The sequence below is a fragment of the Phytophthora parasitica genome (assembly GCF_000247585.1).
Source record: "Phytophthora parasitica INRA-310 unplaced genomic scaffold supercont2.33, whole genome shotgun sequence".
In the NCBI taxonomy this organism is placed as follows: domain Eukaryota; phylum Oomycota; class Peronosporomycetes; order Peronosporales; family Peronosporaceae; genus Phytophthora; species Phytophthora nicotianae.
In genome coordinates this window covers 288,328-311,201 of record NW_008649019.1, presented here as the reverse complement: position 1 = coordinate 311,201, position 22,874 = coordinate 288,328, and the positions used below count along the sequence as shown (strand labels likewise).

The following is a 22,874-nucleotide window of genomic DNA, read 5'->3' as shown; positions in this document are numbered from 1 at the left end:
TGCGAATAGAATTCAGCTACCAGCAGTTTGTGATTAAGAAGGTGGTCGACGACTCCCCTCTGACAAAGCTTGTTACTTTCTACACAGTGCTTGGGGCAAGTGTAGCCTATGTACTTCATGTTATGGAAACCATTAATGGCCAGTGCTCATGGATGCAAGACACCAGTGAAATTGTGAGAAGTGAAGACGCAATATGTTACGAATTGTACATTTCCGACTCGCTTTGGATGGTCTTCATGACGTTTCTCTCTATCGGGTAGGTTCGTCATTGTGGCCAAAATTGTCCATATTTCTCTAATACTGTACACTCATTTTCTTCTAGATATGGAGATGTATCTCCGAAAACTGGACGAGGTCGAGCCATTATTGCTATTACAGCGTGTATTGCTGTGGTGCTAGACGCTATGTTTTTCTCTGTTGTCATTAAGAAGTTTAGTTTCTCCACTATGGAAGCGCGGGTGCATGCTTTCCTCTACCGATCGGAGCTCCACAAGAAGAAAGACATCAGCGCAGTTATGGCGCTGCAGGCTACTTTTCGCTACATCAAATCGTACAAACACTCTCTAATGTGGCATCAAGAGCGCAGTTCCAAAGCCTTCTATCGACCACTGTCTGATGTGCGTTCAATTCTCACTACAACGACTATTATGACAAATTGCTAACTCCATTTTTTTTTTTGTGTTAGCGCTTGCCGAACGAAGTCAAAAAGAAGCTTTACCTCTCTCGTTTTCAATCGAGTCTTAAGCAAATTATGAAGTACAATATGGACGGCGACCCGCTCAATGGATTCTCCAAGCATGTAGAAGTCATCACAGCAGGACTTGGAGCTACATTCGCTGACATGCTACGGTTGAAGAAAATGTACTATCGCCGAGCTCGTGTGCTCGAGCAACGAAAAAAACTAGCAAGCCGACGAGCATTAAGCATGTGCATGCCTTCAAGTGGACGTCCAACGACGGCACTTACCGGTGCAGCCAAGCGTTTTCTTGCACATCCGGACACACCAAAAATTGACTCAACCAGCGAGCCTATTAACTCGGTGATCAGGTCAACGAATGCTGTTACAGTAGACTCAATCACAGGATTGGAAAGTTTAAGCACAGCCTGGAGGGACGAGATGCAACGGAAATGCGAGGCCACAATGCTTCTTTTGAAGAAGATTGAGAGAAACATGAAAGATATTCAGCGCTCGTAAAGAACGCAACCAAGATAAGAAGACAACTGCAATTCTTAAGCGTAAGTTAGCTTAACTGTATGCACGGTTAGTCTCGTAATGGGTATGTAGACATCGATCAAGAAGGAGGAATTTATCTCCAGCTTTCAGCAAGAAGTTTCCCGAAGTGCTCGTCGCTAGCCACCACCATCGAGATGTCTGAGTACACCTCGGTAAAATCGCGGCGCGATATTTCAGCATTCGCATCCTGGCACCAAGCACCAAGGTTAGGAATACCACCACTACCGTTATAAACACCATGATGAAAAACACAAACCTGATTTGGCCACAGGTTCCTGTACTCTGCATTTGCATCGCTCTCTGAGAGTTGTTGCGCACCAACGCGCGCGTCAATGGTGGGATCGTAGGCGTCGCAAAGGGCTGCAAGTGTAAGTTTCCCATCAGGCGCTTGTTGTGCCAGTCGGTCGTAAGCAGCATCGACAAGAGCTCGGCGACTTTCAGAGATGGGAACTCGCAACGCCTTGATAAGCTCAGCTAGCGGGAAGAAACCAGCCTTTCTTTTATCAAAGCTGTCGAAAAGCAGGTCCAGATGCTCGTCGCGCAGAGGAAGACAGTTGTGCAGCTGACGGATAACCCACTTGGCTTCTTCATGCTTGAGATGCCCCGCTCCCTTAGTGTCAGCTCGACCAAGAGCAACAAGGAACGTCCGGAATGTGTACAAGCTCTCAGAAGCAAAACAGCTTCGAAGCACATCGATTACAGACGCTCCACTCGCAAACTGAGGCAACGAGCGATCATCTTGAGCTTCGTGGGTCGACTGGGCAAGCACGAACGCCCAAGTGTTAACATCGACACTGTGAAGCCCTTCAGTATCGGGAGTGCGTATGCCCTCAGTTTCAGCTGCCAGATGGTGGCGTTTACCGGTTCCTCTAACGGAATGAGCGCAAACCTCGAGCTCCACGCCAAAGTCAGTGGGCTGCTTGCTGCCACTACTGGCAAATAGTGCCTGTCCGGTCATCTTGTGTACGATGGCAATGCGATCCCCGGCCATCACTTGTTGACCAGCAACCAGCAATTTCTCCGTTCCAGCCAAGTCTGCCTTGGCACAGATCCAAAGAGCGCTACTATCCGCTTCAGTACTTAACCACACGCGCTGCTTGTACGTGATAGGACTCATGGATCGTTCAGTTTTTAAACCGGACTTCAGGAAAAGAGGCGATTTTAGTAAGACGCTCTTATCATCCACTAGTAAAGCCTCATTGCACACGATGAGGAACGTATCATCGTAGCGCAGTGGATCGCTTGGGGCGCTCAGGTCTAAGCCACTACGAGCTACTGCCGCTTTCCACGTCTGAGGTGACACTAGACGGAAAGTATTGCGAGACACTGGGGTGTTTGAAGACATGGCGGTCACGAGATACTCGTCCGAGCCGATCGACGGGGTCTCTTCGAAGATGTTGCATGCCAGCACCGCATCTGATTCGAGGTGACCGAGAGCCAATGCTTGATTGAATCGGATACGACCGTCGGGATCGAAGGAACGAGGTGCCTTCTGGTTCAGGAACGCCGCCTTAAGTGTATGCGTAGCCAGCAATGATCCTTGTGCCTTGCGCAGCGTAAACTCCTTCATCCGAGCCTCGTCCAGCATTAAATCCTCATTCCAGTTACCGATGCGCGTTATAGGCGCATAGCGCCCAGCACCGACAAGTTGTTGCGGTGTGAACTGCATGCTCAATCCGATCGATTCTTGTGAAAATGACACTAGGCGTCGAGTCGTCGTTGGTTACCAAGTGACTCTCTGTAGCAGTGCGAAACCATGCACGTCGACGAAATATCCTTCCTCTTGTTGCTGTTCGTCGCTTTGGCTGCTCGATTGGCATCAGCTGCGTCGGTCATCTCCACAGTCACCACGTCAACCACCACAAAATCCACTGTGCTTTATCCAAGCTTGGTCGAGTGCGTATGCAACACAACACTAGCGTCAGCGGCTGTGGTGAAAACCTCGACGGGTTCTTCCACTCAGACACAAAAGTACGTCCTGCCGAGCTGCTTGGAAGACGTGTTTGCTGAGACTGGAATCCGCTGGTACTTGAACGGTCCGCTGTTGCCTGGAGTCACGTACTGGCGTGATGGTCCACCTAAAGATTATTCCGCGGGTCGAGCTGCACAGCGACTTGTCCGACTTGGCTATCGCTGCTCTCGCGTCCAGCTATACGACTCCTCTGACCCCTACTATTGAGAAATATCGAGATAAACAGAAACACTGAATCTAATTGGTAGTGCAATTACAGGTGCTTCTTCTTGTACTTGATGAAGCGGAGCAGGTTCAGGCGCGTCTCTTTGACATGGGCCACGAGAGCACGGTCTAACTGCTTCTGCTCTGCCTTCAGTTTAGATTTCAACGCACTAGACGTGCGTTCTAGTGCGCTCAAGAAGTTGAGTGCGCAGAAAGTGTCGTCGAATTCCTCGTCGTCGTACACGTCAAAGATGGCGTTAAGCGTCTCGGCCACGACTTCGAGGCTCGAGTCATCCAGTCGAGATACCAGAGCGCGGCCCACAGCCTCCTTTTCAGCCGGACTGGAGCAGCGCTTGCCCACACAGCCGATCATACCAATAGCATTCAGTCGAGACTCAGCGGAGCGACCCTGGGCCGCGCAGTTCAGGATGAACTGGGCGTCCTCCGCAGCAACAGCCAGCTGGCGGTTCTCTGAGGTGCTACGACGCAATGCCGACAGCATAGCTGCAGTCACAGCGACTTCCAGGTCATTTGTTGCACTGCTTTCAAGAGTGAAATCGGTGGGAGTGGCTGAAGCAGCCTCAACCTCGCGATTAAGGTTCCCGTATAGTGCACAGAGGTTGCGGAAGATCTGGGGCATCACTTCCTCGCCGAGTACCTCCCATGATACGCTCAACAAGAGGTTGTTAACGGCGTTGCAGGCACGGATACGCATCTTTTCGAAGTCCTTAGCTAATATAGAAGACAAACAAGTTAGTTAGTGAAAGAAATATAAAGCGCAACAGAAATTTGAGGACTTACCGATAGACTTTGTTGAAAGTTGCGGGATCGACACGAGTCCTTGCAAGATGGTCACACATAGCGGGAACACGCGACTGGTTTCCAGTGACTTCGACACGGGGCTGCCAGCAGCACCAATTGCTCCGGCATCCATGTTGGACGCCGCGTACTCCTCCATAGCGTCCTCGTCGTCACTAGCCCACTCCTCTTCGTCGTCGTTCTCATCTCCTGACGCAGCCAACTGAGCGACCAGCTCCAGTGCCAATGTCAGAGTGTGCACACTGTCACGCCACGTACGAGCTTTCAGCTGCGCGGCAGTGATATTTTGCTCTTCCTCAGTAGTCAGAGTGTCGTCATCCACATTCTCGTCCTCCAGTAGGGATTTCTTCGAGAGTTCAAAGTTCTCTGATGCCTGTTGCGCCATCTGCACAACGTTCACGGCATCGTACGCGAGCGCCGCCTCCAACACGGGCATCATACGAGCCACATTGTCCTCCACCTGCATGATCGCCTGCAAGTTCATGGCGACACCCACCGCCTCCAGTCGCACCTGTAGCGACAGTTGATCTGCAGGTGCTTGGATTAATGCACCGATGGTCTGCTGGTAGGCGGTATTCGCTCCAATGATCTCGTTCAGCTGCGCATTGCCCTCTGTGATGAGCAACAACAGCTTGAGCGTCTCAAGATGCAGCGCAGTGTGGGTGCGAGCCTGTGCCGCGATCTTGAAGATGGGCGGAAGCAGATCGCCCTGTGTCAGCTCGTTAATGGCGGCTTGGCAGCTCTCGCACAGGTTGCCAAGCAGCGCCACAGCCTGTTCCAGTAGCTGCACGGCGCGCAGGTCTCCGCTGCCATTCAGTGCGGCGTCTGTGGCGTTTTCTGTAATGACCTTAACCAGCGGCGTGACGACGTTCTGTGTGGTCATGAGCTCGCACAGCTCCAGACCGCCGGTCACGCTCATGTTGCGTAGTGCCCCAAGCGCGTGTTGACGGACCATGGGGAGCGGGTCCACGACGCGCGGAATGAGCTTCTTGAGAAGACCGGCGTCCACCATACGCTGCAGCTTGCGGCGACTCGTAGCTTCGGCCTCATCGCTCTCGACGTCACCGAACATGGTGGCGATTGCCACGCACGTGGCCTCACGCACCGCGCCCTGCAAGTCCACGAGACCCTTGAACAGCTGCGCCTCATCCGCCGCCATAGTGCTCAAGTCCATAGCCTGCAATTCTTCGAGCTCCGCCGTAGACGGACCACCTGTTGGAGGCGCGCGCTTCTTGTGGCTAATGGAACGGAGCTTCTTGGCCTTGCCCATCGTGCTACGTCGATACAGCGAGAGTCCGAATGGCTACGCAGGACACGCCGCTTCAGCCAACCAAAAAGTGATGCATTTCAACTGTCGAAAGTGTGTGCCACATCATAAAAACTTCTGTCAAACCCTATGCTCCATCGCCGGGCGATAACCCTACAAATTTATTTTAATAAGATTTGTAATTAACTAGGGCTGTGCGAGGGCTGGGATAGCCAACAGTTATTAATAAGTTTTTTTTTTCTTTTTGAAGGAGTGAAGCTCTCATTTGCTAGGTTTTAAAAAAAGGAGAGGGGATAGTACCATAATATTATGTGTTTATCCGTGTAAAAAATTTTGTCTCGTATTTTAGATTTGCTAGAATTGTTTTTACTATCTACTTCCTCTGAAAACAAAACGAAAAAATGTTAAAATAATGGTTTTTGATTGATCAAAGATCATCAAATCTTGGACGCTGATTGGCCCAATTGTCGTTTATCGGTATCCGTTCGGCTGGAGGCGCAGGAAATGCCGCTGCGACTGAATGATAGCAGTGACGAACACACATAGGTGTCTTGGATAAAGTGAGCTAAATTCCCCACAAAAACGGAAAATACGAATGCATTAAAACCTTAACAGTGGTGGAACCAGCTACTCGCTAAGAAGGGGCGAAAAAACGTGTTTGTCCGGTAAGGAAGCATACCACTGGCGCAGATCCTCTGCTCGGGGTAAAGCAGGTTCACAAACAAGGTCAGAACCGACGCCCATAGAGATCGACCTATGATGGTTATAGTCGGATAAATTACCACTGTTGATGAGAGCAACGCTTCCCTCAGACACGTCGCAGTTGGGCAGTGTGTCCCAAACAACGCTAACGTCGGAGTCATCGACCAACAAAACCTCACGTTTATCAAGCGATTTTACCTTTCGCGTAACAATTCGTTTCAGCGCTCCAATAGAGTGAGCGACAGCGCAAGTAGATACAGCGGACCCAGCTGCGCGCCATGCCAGGTCAGCAAGACGGGCGCAATCGAGATCAGGTATGTCAGCCATTTGGTAAGACGCCGGACTTATTACTGAACCAGAGCCGAAAGAAATTTCAATTTTTCCATCACTAGACGCAAAAACTGGTTTTACACGGCCCCCTGAAAAGCGCTAAGTCGATCCTGGGGTAACAACATTTTTATATCTGTCCACAGCGTCGTTGAAGAGGGTGACACGAATACTGTCTTTTGCTGAGTCAGCGACGTACATCTCGAGTAATGAACCTGCATCATGGAACGTCTTCCAATTGCGTATGGGATTCCGAGCGTACACGCGACCAACAAAAGCCCAAGGCGAAGGCATGCCAGCCTTGAGGTCTTTAATGGGCAGAAGCTGAACACCATCTTGCTCGTGGTGATTACGAACACCATTTCCAGTCTCACTGCTGCTATTAGCACAATCTGGCTCGTAGGGAATATCCGCAACAACACCACCAACTCCATTGTCCCCAACCACTGCTTCACGAACAGTGCCTTCGATTGAGCTGTTGTCGTCCCCCATGGGCTTGGACACGTCCTGGACCAGGAGATCAGGCGTTTTCGACGCGACGGAAGCACCCTTGCAACGGGTTTTGGTCCCACCAGCACCCCCAACGTCATTGGGTTTGACCACACCTTTCAGGTTACCACAAACAGCGCCTTCAGTAGAGTAGTTGCCATCACTTTCGGACTTGAATTCGTCTCGGACCGTGACATCACGCGTCTTCGCCTCAACGGAAGAACCCCCCCCCCCCCCCCCCACCTCGGGATTTCGCAACACCAACGCTTACCCCTTCCCGTGGTATCGCGTGTATATCGTTCAAGAGCGAAAGAGCGCTATTTGGGGTCTTCCCCACATGACGGGCAGTTGGCGCGATTTGGCGCTTAGCGTGATCTTCGACCGCATCAGCTTTCCTCACTCTGATAGGTTTAATTGACATGTGTCCCCAAATGCGATAAGGAAGCGAAAGTTAAATCCACCTACGGAGCTACCCGGTGCCCCCCCCCCCCCCCCTTCACCGATGCAATGAGAGAACAATATATGAGAAAAATCTCGGAGGTCGGAGAAGAGAAGGACTAGAACGTGCTGCATTTGATAGAGGAAAGAAGTAATCGGATAATTTCATTGAGGACTTTTACCAAGTAAATGTTGACCTAAGAGCTCAAAGCCAGTAGATAATCTTTCAATGAAACACAGAAGCAACTCGTGATTCTCAGAAAAAAAGACGAATTCGAGTAGAAGGTTCTAGATTGATGACGTCAATCGGATCTAAAGTGTTCATTTTGATGATACCTTAAGTATCTGAACCCTAGAGTAACGGTTAGACTGGAGCTGCATTCCATTTGCGACGACCAAATGGGGCACACACTGAAATGTATTGTCGGCTCCCAAGGGGTATGCGCAAGAACATATTTTTCAGATCTAAGCCGAAATAAGTTTTCTGCAAAGACGAAGAGAAGATGAAATTATAAAGATGCGCGATTAATTATCAGTGAAAAAAGCTGCCTGGATAATAGTAGCCGTCCAGCCGTTGTGCTTTGCGTTTGCAAAAACCGTCCGCATATTCACTGTCGTTCTATAGTTAGCAGCTATCCATCGCGCCGTATGCAAATCCCCTCTGACCACAACGAAGCGGAACGCCTCCTCTGATGGTTCTTCTGTGCGGTTCGCATGAATAAACTCAAGTATCATAAGGTCGCCTCTTGATGCTGCCAGCGAAGTATCGAGTGATGACCGTGGCAGACAGCGACATCCATGGCTGCAAATGTGCATCCTTCTGGACGGGCATCGTGCAGCCACTTTACAATGTTCAGCTGATTTTGAGCCGCCGCCCAGTCCATAGCGTTTGTAGACCCACTCCCTAGACTCTTGGCAGTCAACCATCGAGCCACGCGTAGATGACCGTTGGCGCACACGTGATCAAACGTATTAAAGGAACTCCCTCAAGACGATTAAATACTAGCCACTGAAGAATGTTAAGATGCCCTCGGATTGCAGCTAAGAAGGACGCCTGGCTGGTACAACCCTCACCTCGGTTTTGATGGAGCCAGTGAACAACTTTAAGGTGGCCGTGAGCTGCGGCACCGTCCATTGCTTCTATTGTACACCCCTCCGACCGGTTAACGTGTAGTCATTTCACTAGCTGCCGCATAATCCAATGCAGAGAAAGTTGCAATGGAACGGTGATATTGGGCCCATTGAACAAAATCAATATCTCCACGTCGAGCTGCGAAGTCGATCGAAATGATCGGCGGGCCGACGGTGGGGTCTCTGAGCATCCATTTAGCAAGCGATAGCGAGGCTCGTGACACAGCAGTGCTCACATATGTCTGACTCGGCTGTAACTGCAAAACCTGCCCCCAAAGAAACTCGGTAATCTCAGTATGACCACCAACAAGTGATACCAGGAGCACCTCGAAGAGCTCTTTCACGCTTACAGGAGGAAACCGCTGGATAAGTAAGCGGACAACGGGTAATATACCGCTACCTACCGCTTTTCGCGTAATATTGGGTTCCCAACACACGCGGTGCTGTCGTAAATACAACCATTCCAGAACGTGAAGGTGGCCACTAGCAGCAGCTTCGGTTGCAGCCATGCTGATAAGTACATCGGGAAATAGTCGGTCGAGCGTTTGCATTTGCTGCAGCAGGCCACTACGTGCAGCAAAGCGGTGACAGCGGTCGCATGGTGCATCCACAATAGGCGATGAAGGAAGCCGGCAAGCCAATCGAAGTAACCTGTACGAAAAAACTCGCTTGCACACCTTCTCCATAGTCCATGACGAGAAATGAACTCACAATTTCCCCAACGTGTTCTAATCCAGCGAGCCGACCATCCTGTCTACAGACAGCAGACGCCGATTGCAAGATCATACTAGTCGATTTGCCGTCGTGTTGTGTGCTTGTATAACGGGTAATATCTGCCAGCGCCATTGGGAAATGAAACCTGAGTCAATCCTTTGGAAGTCTCGGTGTTGAGCCAGAATAGTCTATGTACGTTAATCGCGTAAACTTGCTATATAGTTCTGAACTTCAAGAGTCTATCGAGGCATATTTATCGTATTAGCTAGGTTCACCACCCCTCAATCATGAAAAAACAACAGTGCGTTGGAAACATCTCTTACAAGGTCACGTTGTACAAAGTTTTTTTTTTTCTTTTTCTGCGCGATTCTCACGAAAACCAGCTGCGTACCCAAGTAAGAAGGTCAGAGCGCCTTTGAAGTACTTGAAGCAGAATTTACTACTTCATCGCGAAGGAAATATGTCTTGGAAGCGCCGGCAGGTAAAAACATCGCTTCATGACTTTTTTTGCCCGGGTCACAACCTCAATGGGTAATACGATTGAGACTCGTACGAAAGCGTGGTGCGCGGAGCAGCGGTGGATTAGCAACAATATTGGTTGCTTGGAGGAAAGCGAGTGGAGAGCTGAAAAGTGCACCTGCACCGTCGAGTGTACTGCGCGATGTAACAATAGACGCAGACGCGTTCAGTGTGATCAGGACAAATGCAATCTTAGCACGTGTGGCAACCGACCGTGGCAGCAATATGAAATAGCAATTCCGTTGCTGGAGATAAAACCAACCATTGAAACAGGATTCGGGGCGTTCGTCGCACAAAACATTGCCAAGGGAGCCATCATCAGAGAATATGTCGGTGAAATCATAAACGGTAAAGAAAAGGAGCTACGAGAGAGCCTAAAATCCTGTCTTTATGTCATGCAGTACGGAAACGGTATGTATATCGACGCCGAGCACTTCGGAAACGAATCTCGCTTCTTCAATCACAGCTGTGACCCTAATTGCGTTGCGGAGGAGTGGACCGTAGCCGGATTGTATCGGATCGGCGTCATTGCCACACAAGCAATGAAAAGGGGGAAGAAATCACATTTGATTATGGTGGCAGTTACAACCTTGAAGTATGCAAGTGCAGGCGGTGTCATATCTGACCAACATTGCCACTATGAAATCTATAATAAAAAATAAACCCCAAGTTCGTGTTATTGATTATCAAATCTCCACTTAGTCGTGAAAATGTCTGGTCGAAGATTCCGCAGCGATTAAGCCGAAAAGCGCCGGTCAATGGCATGCACCGCAGATTAGACACGGACGTCACTCTAGACATCCCAACGTAAATATGCTCGAACTTCCATTTTGGTGCGGTTGCGCGGATCGGCTCGAGATTAAGCACAACTCGTTTAAGAGTGGCACCCTGGGCTTTCCACACTGTCATCACCTGAGCTTGATCAACTGCATGCTGAATGAACTCCATCTCGACGGGTTTGTCCAACACTCCGAATCCAAGCTTAACGGTCGATTTACGCTGCGGATTTTTTGCGATGCCTACGGGGATAATGATACTTTTCTTATAGGAGCGCCCTGACGTCGTTTCAACAAATTCCGATTCAAGGTTGTTCTCGCACGGCCAATCTTCATCCGTTCGGAGATCTCCATCGACCTTGACAAGCTGGATGTTAATAAAATCGGGAGGGAACGACAAGTCGATAACGTCTGAAGTGATGAGCCGAGCTTCATCCACAATCCTTCTCACTTGGTCGCGCTTCAAGCGGTCCTCCCAGGCTAACGAATGCATCCTACACGACGTTCCGTTAGCAACACCCCAACTAACGTTGTCGTTATTGTTATCTAGTACTTGGCCAGGTGCCCCAGCTACGAAATACGCAAACAGTTCCGGGTTCGCATCTTTGTCGTAGACCATTCTCTCCAGTTCGGGTGAAACATCTTGTTTTAGTTCTCGTTTCCAACGAAATAACAGCTGTCGATGCCTCTTCGCATAGAGCCGAGCCGTACAACCCGTTAAGACAGCTTTGTCGAAGTTGCTTGTGACTAAAATTGTCATGTCATCAAGCCAACCGGGGTCTTGTTTTACAGTGTCGATGTCAAGCTCCGTCGTCACACTCTTAACCACTTGCTGAGTTACCGGTCGAAATGTCTGCTTTTCAAGAGCCGACCAACTATCCCCAGATGGCCGAGCAGCAGGGAGAACGCGACACGATTCCAGATTCGCTTGCTGGATTGGGCAGCTAGCTGCTCGATGCTGCTGAGTCAAAAAGTACGTTTGAAACTTGCGGAACAGTGCACGGGCACTCAACTGCGCACTAGATCGCGTATCCATATAAAACATTTTGCACAATGCTATCCCCGATGTAACTTTCAGTTGTAAGAAATCACCGCACAATATGACCGAACGTCCTCCAAAAGGAAGGTTGTTACGGTATATTGCTCTCAGTCTTGTATCGAGAAGTAGCAAATACGCGGAGCAGAGCATCGACACCTCATCAACAACGATAAGCCACACTCGATCAGTAAATGATAAGCTTAACAACTCCACATTATTAACACTGAGAACATCTCGCGCGGCTTTGAATGCAGAATGAAACGTTCTCCCTTTCTGCAGGTGCAACGCACCAACTCCGGTAGGACATGTATTCACTGTTTCGATACCATATCTTGCCAACGTTGTCACAATGCGACAAATCAAAGTCGATTTTCCCGTTCCGCCGCCGCCGTGTAAAAGCGTTAGTGTCTGACGAAGTTTTCTATCCCCGTCAATACTCTGTACTACGCGGTCAAACACTAGACGTTGATCAGGAGAGCACTTGCCACGTTCAGATGCATCCTGGCTCACACCTTCAAGGTTATCCAAAGCGCTTCCAGACGGTACAGAAATTCCAGTAGCCAGGTTTGGACCCAACATCGGACGAGAATCACCTTGCGGTCTCATCGCATTTATCGAGCGTGCAACCTGCGATAGGCTCCGTCCCTCTTCAAGGTTGCTTTGAAAAATTGGATCGCAAGTGGACTCTGTTTGAGTGGTGCCACCAACATCACTTGGAATAACGGACCAAAAATCTTTTCTGAGCGATTCGACCGCGCTCGCCACTGATGCAGCCACCTTCAGGTTGAACAGCTCCTCAGCACAAACTTCTAGCGGAGTTTCGTGTTCTATTGTGTCCTCGTGATCCTGCCCTTTCTTATTCGTCGATTGACCTTCGGCCGGTATGACCCAATTTCGACTCCTCCACTCAGAGCAAGTCTTCTCATTTGTGGATGAGCGGCTCCGTTTCTTCAAAACGTTGTGAAGATATTGATATCGCTTCCTACTCAGAAAGCTGGCAGATGCTGAATTCCAGCTCTTACATACGCGAATTAACTCGTGCGAGGACACATCAGGTGCCAATTTCGGATTGCCAAGACCCCAACACAGCAGATATTTGCTTAGTGCAGGTGAAGACCGGCCATTCTTTGCTAGCGGCGGCGGCGGAGTACCTCCTAGCATTGGGGTTTTGAATTTCGCGCGGATAAACCCTTGGTAGTGCGGGGCTAATGGATGACTTGGAGACAGATCAAACCCTCGTCGTTTAGGACGCCCACGCGACGATGGTTCTCTTTTGCAATCCCGGCGAGGCAAAAGGTCAACTATCATTTCAAATTCCAGAGGCGAGTAATCAGCAAACCATTTTCCGCGATGCCAATACGAATCCGATTGAGTAACCACGACCATCTTCCCATCGTTCAATCGAAACATGCGCGATCCCGTGTGCGTTACACCATTCATATCAGCAGAAGAAACCTCATTTTCATCAGCAGACGCAATAAGAGCCTCAAGCCTTTCATGAATTGACCCATCTTCCTCATCATCGTCGCCAGTCACGTTTCCGATCTCACCGTCCTCCTCTACCTCCGAGGCGCTCTCATCCTGCACGTGCAAGTTCTCAACATACTGGACTAGTTTGTGAGGGAAAACGAACCAACAGGTATCACTGGACAAGAACGATCGGTGTTCAGCTAGGCATATACCATTAGAGAATATGACCACTCGTTCGCTCCACTGAATGCATTCACAGTCCTAGCAGCTAGGTGTTTCGCCGTACGTAAATCTGTCCCTGTGTCGGGGGCGACGCTTGGAAACTTCAGAATATGGCTAATAGCCGAGTGCATGGCAGAGATTGCATGTTTTAGACCACCCTTTTCCTTTGACATGTAAGCCTGCTGATATTCTTCGACCATATCCCCGGCGTCTTCACCGCTCATAATAGCCGAGTTTGTGTGGGAGTCGGTCAAACATGCAAGAGAAAGATTTGTCTCCACAAACATGGCATCTTGCGGTGGTCGATGCTGCTCCCACACAATTGCACCATTTGTATGTTCGCGGACTATTCTCTTGTTTGTATATGCCCACTTCTCGTCGATAAAATTGGCAAGAGCACCAGTAACTGACCTCACATCAAAATCAGCTCGTTGACGCTTCCCGAGAACGCTAGCCGCTTTAAGTCGTACGCAGAGAGGTTCAGTGGCGCCCTCGTGAATCCCAGCGGGTCTAGCGAGCCGGCAAATCCATCGACCGCGTAGCCCTTTGCGGCATGTTGCGAATGAGAATGCGTATTTGTCGACATAACTCTTCTTTCCGCCGCACGTAAAAATCCATCGTAGTCATAACAAGCGGAAGGCACCTCAACTTGAAAAGCACGGGCCATTTTCCCTTCGTGAGCCTGGCACCACATTCGAGCATCATTTGTAGTAGTTGTGCATGAAACTGCACTTAAGTACTGTCTCGCTCCTCGTACAAGTTCCGGGCTTCTCGCCAGCAGAGAAGGATTTACTCCAGTAGCGTAGATTGTCATATGTACGTGTAGACGCCCGTCCACCTGAGGCTCAACGACAGCGTTAAATGCCACACACCGGCCATATACCCCCTTTTTAGCCTCCAGAAAGCTAGAGCTTGCTCGCGTGGACCCTGAGTCGCGGCACCGTATAATGTTTTCTGTTAGAGATTTCACCTTTCTCTCAAAAACCTGAGCCGATAACGCGGGATATAAAGCAGAAACACTAAGGCGGGCTCGAGCATCCGTTCGAATAACATCAGGAAAATCGGTAAAGCGGCAGGTTTTTTTGAAGAAAAACACTATTCGGATCGCTCCACCCTCTATTCTGCCTCATTTGGGCAACACGATGAAGCAGTAAATCATCATGTTCTGGTGCTGCTAGTGTAACCCAATGAAGAGCAATACCATATCGATAACGCATGGCGCCGAGTTTCGGCCTAGTCGCAGCGCGCTCGAACGGAGAGAATGGGACTGATCCGCCAACCAATGCTAATAACCTTAATAGAGACGCGTTCATTCTGCCAGCTTCACGAGAATCAGGATTCGACTTTGCAAACTCTAGTTCGCGCTTAAACTTTTCCGTACTGATGAGCCTCCCAAATTTCGCCATCGTCCTTCCATGCGTCAGACCGACACGTGCTGCTTTTCGTACCGCGGCGTGGCGTTGCAGCTGATTGAAGAGCATGGTTGTAAAGGTCACGGAACGCTCAAATCGACCATCCCAATAACGCAAGAGGTGGTCAACATAGCCCTGAGGGAGTGGACCTGACGGCAACGGGCTTGACCCGGTCAAAAATAAATGGGGGAATAAGCCAGCCAAAAGTTTCGCGTTACCGGTTTGTCGTAGTCGTAAGAGTCGCTTAGTCGTAGGGGTCATTACCTAAATGACCAATCACAGGGCTCAATCCTAAACAGACGGAAATTCTAATTTTAGATGGTTGGACGCATAAATCGTTGGTAGAAACACATTCACCAGCAAACCCAGCGATGCCTCGGCCTCGTATCAACGGAACTGGCAGGCAGCCCAGGAAGTATTGTCGGATTGCTGTAGCGTACATCCACAAGAAGGAGGTCTTAGATTACATTGGTGCGGGAAATAGTCTCGATGAGACTATCAATCATTTCTATGGAGAGCTGGATCATAAGCAACGGCGTGCCAAAAACCAAAAACAAATTAACAAGTGGATCGCACAAGAACATCGGATCCGTGATGCATGCTCCTCGGGACGAGGAACGCACCGTAACTTGCGCCATCGTGGGGAAGCAACTGTCTTGCCGAAATCTATTGAGGAGGGAATTGTGCGATGGATCAACGCGTTGAGGTAAGAAGGTGCCCCTCTCTCCCGTTCCATGCCACAGATGTACGCAAAAGATGTCGCTAATGATAACAGAATTCCATTTACTCAGTTTGGAGCTTCTGGTACATGGATAAATTTTTTTTTACGAAGACACAAACTTTCTTTTTGTACTCGAACACGCCAAGGCCAGACAACACCGGCTGATGCTGAAGAAGCCGCCGCTAAATTCCGTGCAGAAGTTCTGCAAATTATGATCGAGAAAGAGTGCACAATGGTGTATAACGCTGATCAAACTGGTAAGACACTACAATCATTATTATTTTGTTATTATTTCTTGACACGCATTTCTGTATATTAATTAACGTGTGCTATCATACCGGTAGCGATATTTTTCGAGTATCTTCCTAGAAAAACGATCACCTCTCGTGGAAGCAAGACTGTTTGGGTTAAGTGTGGGAACAAAGAGAAAGTTCGCGCTACTGCGATGCTGTTGGGTGACTCGGAGGGTAATAAGTACAACCCCTTTATCATTTTTAAGAGTAAGCCGGCCACAATCAAAGAGAAGCAAGCCATCAATAATGCTATCCGGAATGGCTTTGGAGAGACTGTGTGGCGAGAGATAGAGCCATTGCAGAAGCAGCACAACTGTCGGATTTATGGGAACGGCACTGCTTGGTGGAACTCCGGCCTTTCCATAGACTTTTTGAAGTATCATTTCGCTGGTCGCGAAGACATGACTGAAAGTGTTTTACTTTTATGGGACGACTTCAGCGGTCACTGGACCAAAGAAGTCGTCGATTACGCGGCAAGCATCAGCGTTATTCTTCACAAAGTTCCGCCCCGGTACACGTACGTGTGCCAGCCAGCAGATATAGCGTGGAACCAACCACTGAAAAGCCGGCTACGTGAACGGTGGGCTTTAATGTTGAAGACGCAGCTAACCCAGTATCGAAAAAAAGAATCGGAACGACAGTAAAAAAAGAGAAGAACTTACAAAAAAAAAACTTCGGAAGCTCACAAAAATCATACACAAGAAGAAGACCCCGCTGTGATAGCAAAACTGCGAGCTAAATATAAAGAAGAAGCGTTCAAACTCAAAGCCCCGGGGCGTCCGATCATCACAGAGTGGATAACGGCGTGCTGGTCCGGACTGAGCACTACTACGATATCTAATGGCTTCAAGAAGGTTGGTTTACTTATGGACACGCGCACAGTAGAAGAAGTTTTGGAGCCTGTGAGTGATATCGACGCTACAGTTGAAGAGCTGGTCCAACTAAAGCTAATCGAACATTCAGTAGAATCCGACGATGACATTGATTGTATTGGAGGTGACTCAGATAGCGAGTCTGACTAACTCAGAAACTCAATTTTAATCACTTTAATAGATAAAAATTAAATCTTTAGCTCACGACAACAAATCGCTGCTTTCACCATCTTCTTTGGTAATCTTGTGTGTGTGCAGTGACCCTTACGACTACGACAAACCGGTACCCACCCACTCCACAAACGGTGACTTTCCCCGCTTTATTGGAATGATGGCAGTATCATCTACCGAGTGACTCGATCCAACCGCGCTCGCCATTGCATCGATAATATCGTGGGCAATTGCGGGATCACTTTGCTCAACAGGAAGAACGGCAGACTTCCGCACAAAGACCGTGTCCGTTAGCTCTCCTTCGGGAACGTGCTCGTCGAATTGTGCTGAAGCCACCTCGTCTAGAGAATCCGAGGTTACCGAGTCCAAAACTTGGACGTCGCGTACGATAGCGGCATCTAGCTGGCTGAACAACTCTCGTTGCCTCGGGGAATCCTCGATCTGAATGACCTCCTTTTTGAAGACATTGTTCACGTTAACCAACACGTTCAGCCATTGGTACACACTGTCCACCGGAATTTCATACAGCTTTTTAAATTTCTTCTTTTGAACCCGCCAGGTTTCACGTGGTCCAATAAATGTAATCCTCGGTGCGCATGAGCCGTCTACCTTCGGTAAAAGACGGGCGATTTCGCACGGTCCGTTCGTCGGAAAGCAAATAGCGTGGCCCCTTGAATGCCTGCCGGACAATGACAATTCCAGGCCGAAGCAACGCGCCGGCGAAATGTAGCTAAAGCAACATCACACAATTCAGGCAATCGGCCAATTCGACCATAATCGTGCCCCGCAGCAACACTGAATTTACTCGTCCGAGGGTTTTTGTGACACTTTTCACACAAAGGATTCTTTTCACCATCATTCAACAACTCCAGTATCAAGTAGTAAACATCCGATCCACGAAAGTAAAGCTGCCGGTAACTACGCGCGTAAATCTTCGGCGTGTCAGCAAACAGTTCATTTCTCTCGTTTTCCGAAAGACGAATACCAGGGATTTCTTGTAGTCCGGAGAAATAGACCTTCTCGGACTTATTCTGCAACAAAACTCTACCACACGCAGCGCAAGCCCATATCGTCGTCGATTCAGGTGCACTCTCGAGCACCTCCTGCTGGCTCTCGGCAATGTCGGATTCCTTTGGGTAATCATCAAGAAGGCTGGAAATGCGTTCCCGAACAGCTTCATCGCCGTCACCTCGAAGTTGCTCATCGCCAAACACAAATGATCCAGGATCAGTCCCGCAGCAGTAATAATACGCGAGAGCAAGACGAGGATCCTGTACATAGTGCTGGTTTTTTCCCATCCATTCCACTTCATCCACCGTCAGCGCATTTATATGGAGCACCCGCTCGCTTAGCGCAGCAAGTTTCTCATCGTCTTGCATTTGCTGAAACGCAACACGGAGGTGGCGCGCATCTCGAGCTATGCGTGCGTTGTGAGCTACGCGGTGATGCCCTTCTCGTGGGCTGTCTCCAGCATTAGCAACCAGAGTCGGAGAAGCCGCTGGTTCATGCTGCTCATTCTCCGCCATGTCTACCTCGCGCTTTCGTGCGCGCCGCGCGCGCTGCTTAGCATTGCGTAGCTTCCGCTACTCCGTTCTCGTTTTCTTTAGCTTCTGCTCCGGAAGCAGCTTGTTCCCGGCGGGCCCGAGCTCTTCTCTCGCGCTGTCTTTCATTGCGTCTGACCCGGGTGGCCTCGGCACGATCCGCTTCAATAGCATTTAGAAATGTAAATTGAGTGTACTGGGTTTCACCCCGCGGATTTTCAGCGGTAACAAACCCGGTGTCGATAACGCCCGATTCACTTTCGAGCTGGAAATCGAGCCACCCACGCCTTTGCCCCTCCATGCCGAACGCGTTTTGGCCACGATAGTACCTAGCAGGACTCCCGCCTTGATCGACGGTTCACGACACGCACACATCTCGCTTGATGGGCCGTGACCATAGCCAGAATCTTCAATGTAGTGCATAGTCTTCATACAGTAGCCATATTTGCGGAAAGTTCGTCGCTTCTTTTCAGTACTTTTACCACAGCTCATTCATCTTCTCCTAATACAGTACCACAGTGCAGTCACTTTCTCATAATAAAGAGGCTAAAGGTCGCGAACAGTTCGTCCTCAACTCCGCTGACCTGCTCCTGAAGCTCTGAGATCTTGCTCTTGCGTAAATCCACCGCCGTTGCGAACTTACGAAGCGCTGGATCGAATTTCCTCCACTCGCTTCTTCGCTTCATCGATCTGAGCTTGGATTTTGGGTCTCTTTGCTTCAGTAATCTCCAGGTCAGCTTTAGCGTGTGTAAGTCCAGTCACTTTCTCATAAGAAAGAGGCTAAAGGTCGCGAGCAGCTCATACTGGTAAAAAGAGGCTAAAGGTCGCGAACAGCTCATACCGGTAATAAAGAGGCTAAAGGTCGCGAATAGCTCACACCGGTAAAAGTATATGAAACGGCGGTTACCGGCATCAGTTTTTCGGCTTCAGTTACCGTCGAGCGAATTAACCTGATTTGGGCTGTCCCAGCAGCACAGAGTTACTGCTATCCCAGAAAAATTTAATTCATTGTGGTTTTCATCCATTTTGGCAAAATTTTTTTACCAACATTCCTTTTTGTCGGACCGATTTGTTGTATTCCTCCGATATAGAACATAGGTAAGGTAAGATCACTATATTGAGCCGGGTATGTCGCTGCGCACTTTGAATGTGCCAGAATTGCCGCCTTTGGACGGCAGAAGTGATCTGCCCAAATCATTCGCTAGGATACCTCCTATCGACAACTATGTCTAATCTAGTTCCCAGTGATGATCATAATATCGCTTTGCTTGACAATCGATGCAGGTTGGCATAAATTTAGTGGCTATTTACTCCTCGACTAGGCTACGCGTGGCTGGGTTAAGATCTGACCCGTTTGTTTTTCACCTGTAACTAACTAGTACCTCGGATACATGATCGTGACTACATATGAAGGATGAGCTAGAAAACACTCTAATAATCTGCCAGGTATTATTATCAATCCTACGAATGCTGAAATTGTAAAGGCTCGCACGCATAGAAAAGGTGCGATACGGAGACGAACGGGCATCGCTAATACTAGTATCGAGGACAAGAAAGCCATAATGTATTCGTACTTTGGCTGACGAGGCCCTACAGATCTTTGAATTATTAAAAAAAAATATCATGTCACCGAACTACGCATCTACTGAACCTGCTTCGCAGCCGCAGCATCTGCTCTGTGCTCGGATAGGAGCCAATTTCAATTCAATTAGACGGTTTGGTAGTATTTTCCTTGAGAAATTTCACGCTCATATATTTGTCTTTCAGCGTATTCAACCATAGCACACAGAATAGTGAAAGCGAATCTGTAGACGTGAGAAGCAGCTAGACAAAACTGTGTCTAAAGCAAAAATCCATCTTAAGTAGGTCTAGTAAAATTTTTTTGTCGAATATGAGGTATCGGTAGCTTCCACTATGAAGTACATGATTGTGTCATTCAACTTGACGTCAAACATAAAACTAAGCGGTTCGCCTCTTCCTTGTCACTGGCAAGCTATTACTCAAAAAAGAAAAATCGTTTCCTGTGGTTGTACCGGAAAATATATTGATATACCGGTATTAGATAAAGGATGGGATAAGTAGGACGAAAAATCTAGTACCCATTATGGAAGCATGGTTATTTTAATGTGAGGATGGCATATAGAAAAGGCTGGGCTTGTAAAGCGTGTTGTAGTGTTGCAATCGGATAGTAATAGAATTATCCCTTGACCATATCGTTCTGCATCAATGGCTGTTTTGGCTTACGCTCCACTGTTTAGAGAGACCTGGAGAGCGACACACTTACCCGTATCTGCTTGCATGTCAAAGTTGCGATCGCATGCTAATGCAGCTGTCGCAGAATTGTAGAAAAAATGTTAATTTGGTTAAGGTATCGATGAGTACGGTACGCTGCGTTGACTGTGCGACACATAACAGCTTCTCTACGCTATTTAGGGGCGGGCTACTTGCCACACATTTGTGTTGGGGTGTGCCACATTATGCTTATGTATCCTCTAGAAGTGTTTATTTTTGATCAAGATATCATGATCAGTGTCAGCTGCTACATAGACCGTGTGATGAGGAATTTCCATAACTCAGTATAAACTACTGAGATTTATGAATCGATTTGTGTAGTTATTCCGATATACCAAAAAAAAAAAAGAATTACTATTTTCCAATTCAGTAGTTCTAAAAATAGTAGTCACGTCGCGTGTACTTTGAAGTTTTAGGTAGGGCACTAATAACACGGAAGTTACTTTTAGATACCTGATCTTCAAAGAAAGAGTCCTGGCATCAGTTACAGCCATTCTTCACGCGCATTCTACCACTTACAGCCTCAGCTGTCCATTGGCACTGCATCCAAGTTGCCCAAATGACAAGTGTACGAGTGCGTAAAAACCTTAACCATGGAGCGGCTCAGTTCACGCTTGATAGCTCCGACTTGGCTATGGCAACAAACCTAGGATTGTTAAAGACGGACGTTCAGGTCCAAGACACGGACCCATCAAAATCAGACTTTGGTGTTGCCTATTGCCAACGTGCAAACGTAGCCTCAGAGACCCACGGAACCCAGAAGGCCATTCAAGCACGCTGTAAGGAATTTGCTCAATCCTGCGGGTTCCAACTTGCTGTTTCAAGCTACAGCAGCAAGCCGAACCAGGGTGGCAATGCAAAATACGTCTGTAAAATACTGAAGGGCATGCACTTTTACGACCACTCTATTGACCCCAACGACATAACCTGTCCGTTCTCGATCAACGTCAGTGGGATAAATGGAAACTGGAAAGTGACTAGAGTGAACTTTACTCACAACCATGTCAAGCACGTGGGATTTTCCGGGCGTCCATTTGCCGAGCGATCTGTCGCGCGTCCTGCCTCTGACATGAGAAACAGAGCACAAGATGTGGCAGCTTTGACCCAGCTTGTCGAGGATGAGATGCTACCTCGCTACGAGAATAAAACTGAAAGGATGACTGGGGCAGCTATCGCTTCGTTTCTGTTGGAAAATGCCATAAAATTGCTCTAAGTGCTATCTCTCGTATCAAGGCAGCCATTGATGAAAGGCTCCGTGGAAATCAGGTTGATAGCTATCAAAAGCTAGAAGATTATCTCATTGTAATGGCCGAAAAGAACCCAGGATCGATTTGGAGATTCGAGAAGGACGACGATTGGACTTTCAAGCGTGCCTGTTTTACCCCAAACATTCGGATCCGCGTTGGAAAATTGGGACTTTACGGCTTTGATGGCACTCACTTGAAAGGGGAGATGGACAGCTATGGGGTTTTTCTGGTGGCTACTACCAAGGATTATAACCAATTCATAACACCTTTTGGATTTTCGCTGATACCAGTTGAAAATAAAGACAACTGGATTTGGTTCCTCCAAGCAGTTAAGGAAGCTTTGGGTGATGACTTGGAATTCACAGCCCTTTCGGACCGGGATAAGGGCCTGCGCGCTGCTGTAGAGTTTGTTTTCCAAAAGCGGGTCAACAGATTTTGTCTTCGTCATATTAAGGGGAACATCGGACAGGTTCTCACGCAAAAAGAGAGAGTTATTTTCTCTAGAATGGCGAAGAGTGATTGCGAGAACGACTATAAGTTGTTTGCTTCTGAACTCAGAGTCACAAACCTAGCGCCGCAGAATACGTGTAGAAAACATTGGGTGAAATACGTATACTTGGATCACTTTCATCTACCAACTTACGGTGAGACTACGTCGATCCTTGCTGAACAATTGGATTGGCAATGAATGCAGGAGTACCAAGCCTCTGGACTCGTCGGGGCTTTTTTCCGCTAGTTGGGTGATTTGGTTTCGAGACAAAAAGCGAGGTTAAACCGTGCTTGGCTAGATCTTACAACGTCCTGCATCTTGGCCCTACCGCCGAAGAAGGATATGCCCACCCCTGGCGGTTAGTGGATTTACCAGCCTTAGAGTGTACCTGTGGAAACTGGCAAGACTTGGAATTTCCCTGTGTGCACGCTTGTGCTGCCGCCATTAAAGAAGGACAATCGCTGGATACTCTGTACAACAGTGAGCGAATGTCAATTGGCCACTTTAAAGAA

The 22,874-nt window shown here is 48.5% G+C and overlaps 10 protein-coding genes across 10 annotated transcripts; 3 read left to right on the top strand and 7 right to left on the bottom strand.

The window, feature by feature from the left end:
* Positions 1–152: 152 nt before the first annotated feature.
* PPTG_23228 (hypothetical protein) lies at positions 153–1,195 on the top strand (the record flags this gene model as incomplete). The annotated part of the gene is made up of 3 exons (XM_008909266.1): positions 153–256; positions 323–617; positions 686–1,195. The coding sequence occupies 3 exons, from the start codon at positions 153–155 to the stop codon at positions 1,193–1,195; spliced, it is 909 nt and encodes a 302-aa protein (XP_008907514.1).
* An 18-nt stretch (positions 1,196–1,213) lies between these two features.
* On the bottom strand, positions 1,214–2,903 carry PPTG_13532 (hypothetical protein; the record flags this gene model as incomplete). The annotated part of the gene is made up of 2 exons (XM_008909265.1): positions 1,214–1,421; positions 1,491–2,903. 2 exons carry the CDS (start codon positions 2,901–2,903, stop codon positions 1,308–1,310), a joined length of 1,527 nt encoding a protein of 508 aa, XP_008907513.1. The 3' UTR covers positions 1,214–1,307.
* An 87-nt stretch (positions 2,904–2,990) lies between these two features.
* On the top strand, positions 2,991–3,413 carry PPTG_23227 (hypothetical protein; the record flags this gene model as incomplete). Its single annotated transcript, XM_008909264.1, has 1 exon — positions 2,991–3,413. The coding sequence occupies one exon, from the start codon at positions 2,991–2,993 to the stop codon at positions 3,411–3,413; it is 423 nt and encodes a 140-aa protein (XP_008907512.1).
* Positions 3,414–3,459: 46 nt separating this feature from the next.
* On the bottom strand, positions 3,460–5,499 carry PPTG_13531 (hypothetical protein; the record flags this gene model as incomplete). Its single annotated transcript, XM_008909263.1, has 2 exons — positions 3,460–4,142; positions 4,212–5,499. 2 exons carry the CDS (start codon positions 5,497–5,499, stop codon positions 3,460–3,462), a joined length of 1,971 nt encoding a protein of 656 aa, XP_008907511.1.
* A 1,026-nt stretch (positions 5,500–6,525) lies between these two features.
* PPTG_13530 (hypothetical protein) lies at positions 6,526–7,425 on the bottom strand. Its single transcript, XM_008909262.1, has one exon. The coding sequence runs from the start codon at positions 7,113–7,115 to the stop codon at positions 6,606–6,608; it is 510 nt and encodes a 169-aa protein (XP_008907510.1). The 5' UTR covers positions 7,116–7,425; the 3' UTR covers positions 6,526–6,605.
* Positions 7,426–8,615: 1,190 nt separating this feature from the next.
* Positions 8,616–9,269, bottom strand: PPTG_13529 (hypothetical protein; the record flags this gene model as incomplete). Its single annotated transcript, XM_008909261.1, has 1 exon — positions 8,616–9,269. The coding sequence occupies one exon, from the start codon at positions 9,267–9,269 to the stop codon at positions 8,616–8,618; it is 654 nt and encodes a 217-aa protein (XP_008907509.1).
* A 1,162-nt stretch (positions 9,270–10,431) lies between these two features.
* On the bottom strand, positions 10,432–13,547 carry PPTG_13528 (hypothetical protein; the record flags this gene model as incomplete). The annotated part of the gene is made up of 2 exons (XM_008909260.1): positions 10,432–13,301; positions 13,388–13,547. The coding sequence occupies 2 exons, from the start codon at positions 13,545–13,547 to the stop codon at positions 10,432–10,434; spliced, it is 3,030 nt and encodes a 1,009-aa protein (XP_008907508.1).
* Positions 13,548–16,891: 3,344 nt separating this feature from the next.
* Positions 16,892–18,318, bottom strand: PPTG_13527 (hypothetical protein; the record flags this gene model as incomplete). The annotated part of the gene is made up of 2 exons (XM_008909259.1): positions 16,892–17,522; positions 17,630–18,318. 2 exons carry the CDS (start codon positions 18,316–18,318, stop codon positions 16,892–16,894), a joined length of 1,320 nt encoding a protein of 439 aa, XP_008907507.1.
* A 57-nt stretch (positions 18,319–18,375) lies between these two features.
* PPTG_23226 (hypothetical protein) lies at positions 18,376–19,019 on the bottom strand (the record flags this gene model as incomplete). Its single annotated transcript, XM_008909258.1, has 2 exons — positions 18,376–18,495; positions 18,918–19,019. 2 exons carry the CDS (start codon positions 19,017–19,019, stop codon positions 18,376–18,378), a joined length of 222 nt encoding a protein of 73 aa, XP_008907506.1.
* A 2,165-nt stretch (positions 19,020–21,184) lies between these two features.
* On the top strand, positions 21,185–21,838 carry PPTG_13526 (hypothetical protein; the record flags this gene model as incomplete). Its single annotated transcript, XM_008909257.1, has 1 exon — positions 21,185–21,838. The coding sequence occupies one exon, from the start codon at positions 21,185–21,187 to the stop codon at positions 21,836–21,838; it is 654 nt and encodes a 217-aa protein (XP_008907505.1).
* Between the last annotated feature and the right edge of the window lie 1,036 nt (positions 21,839–22,874).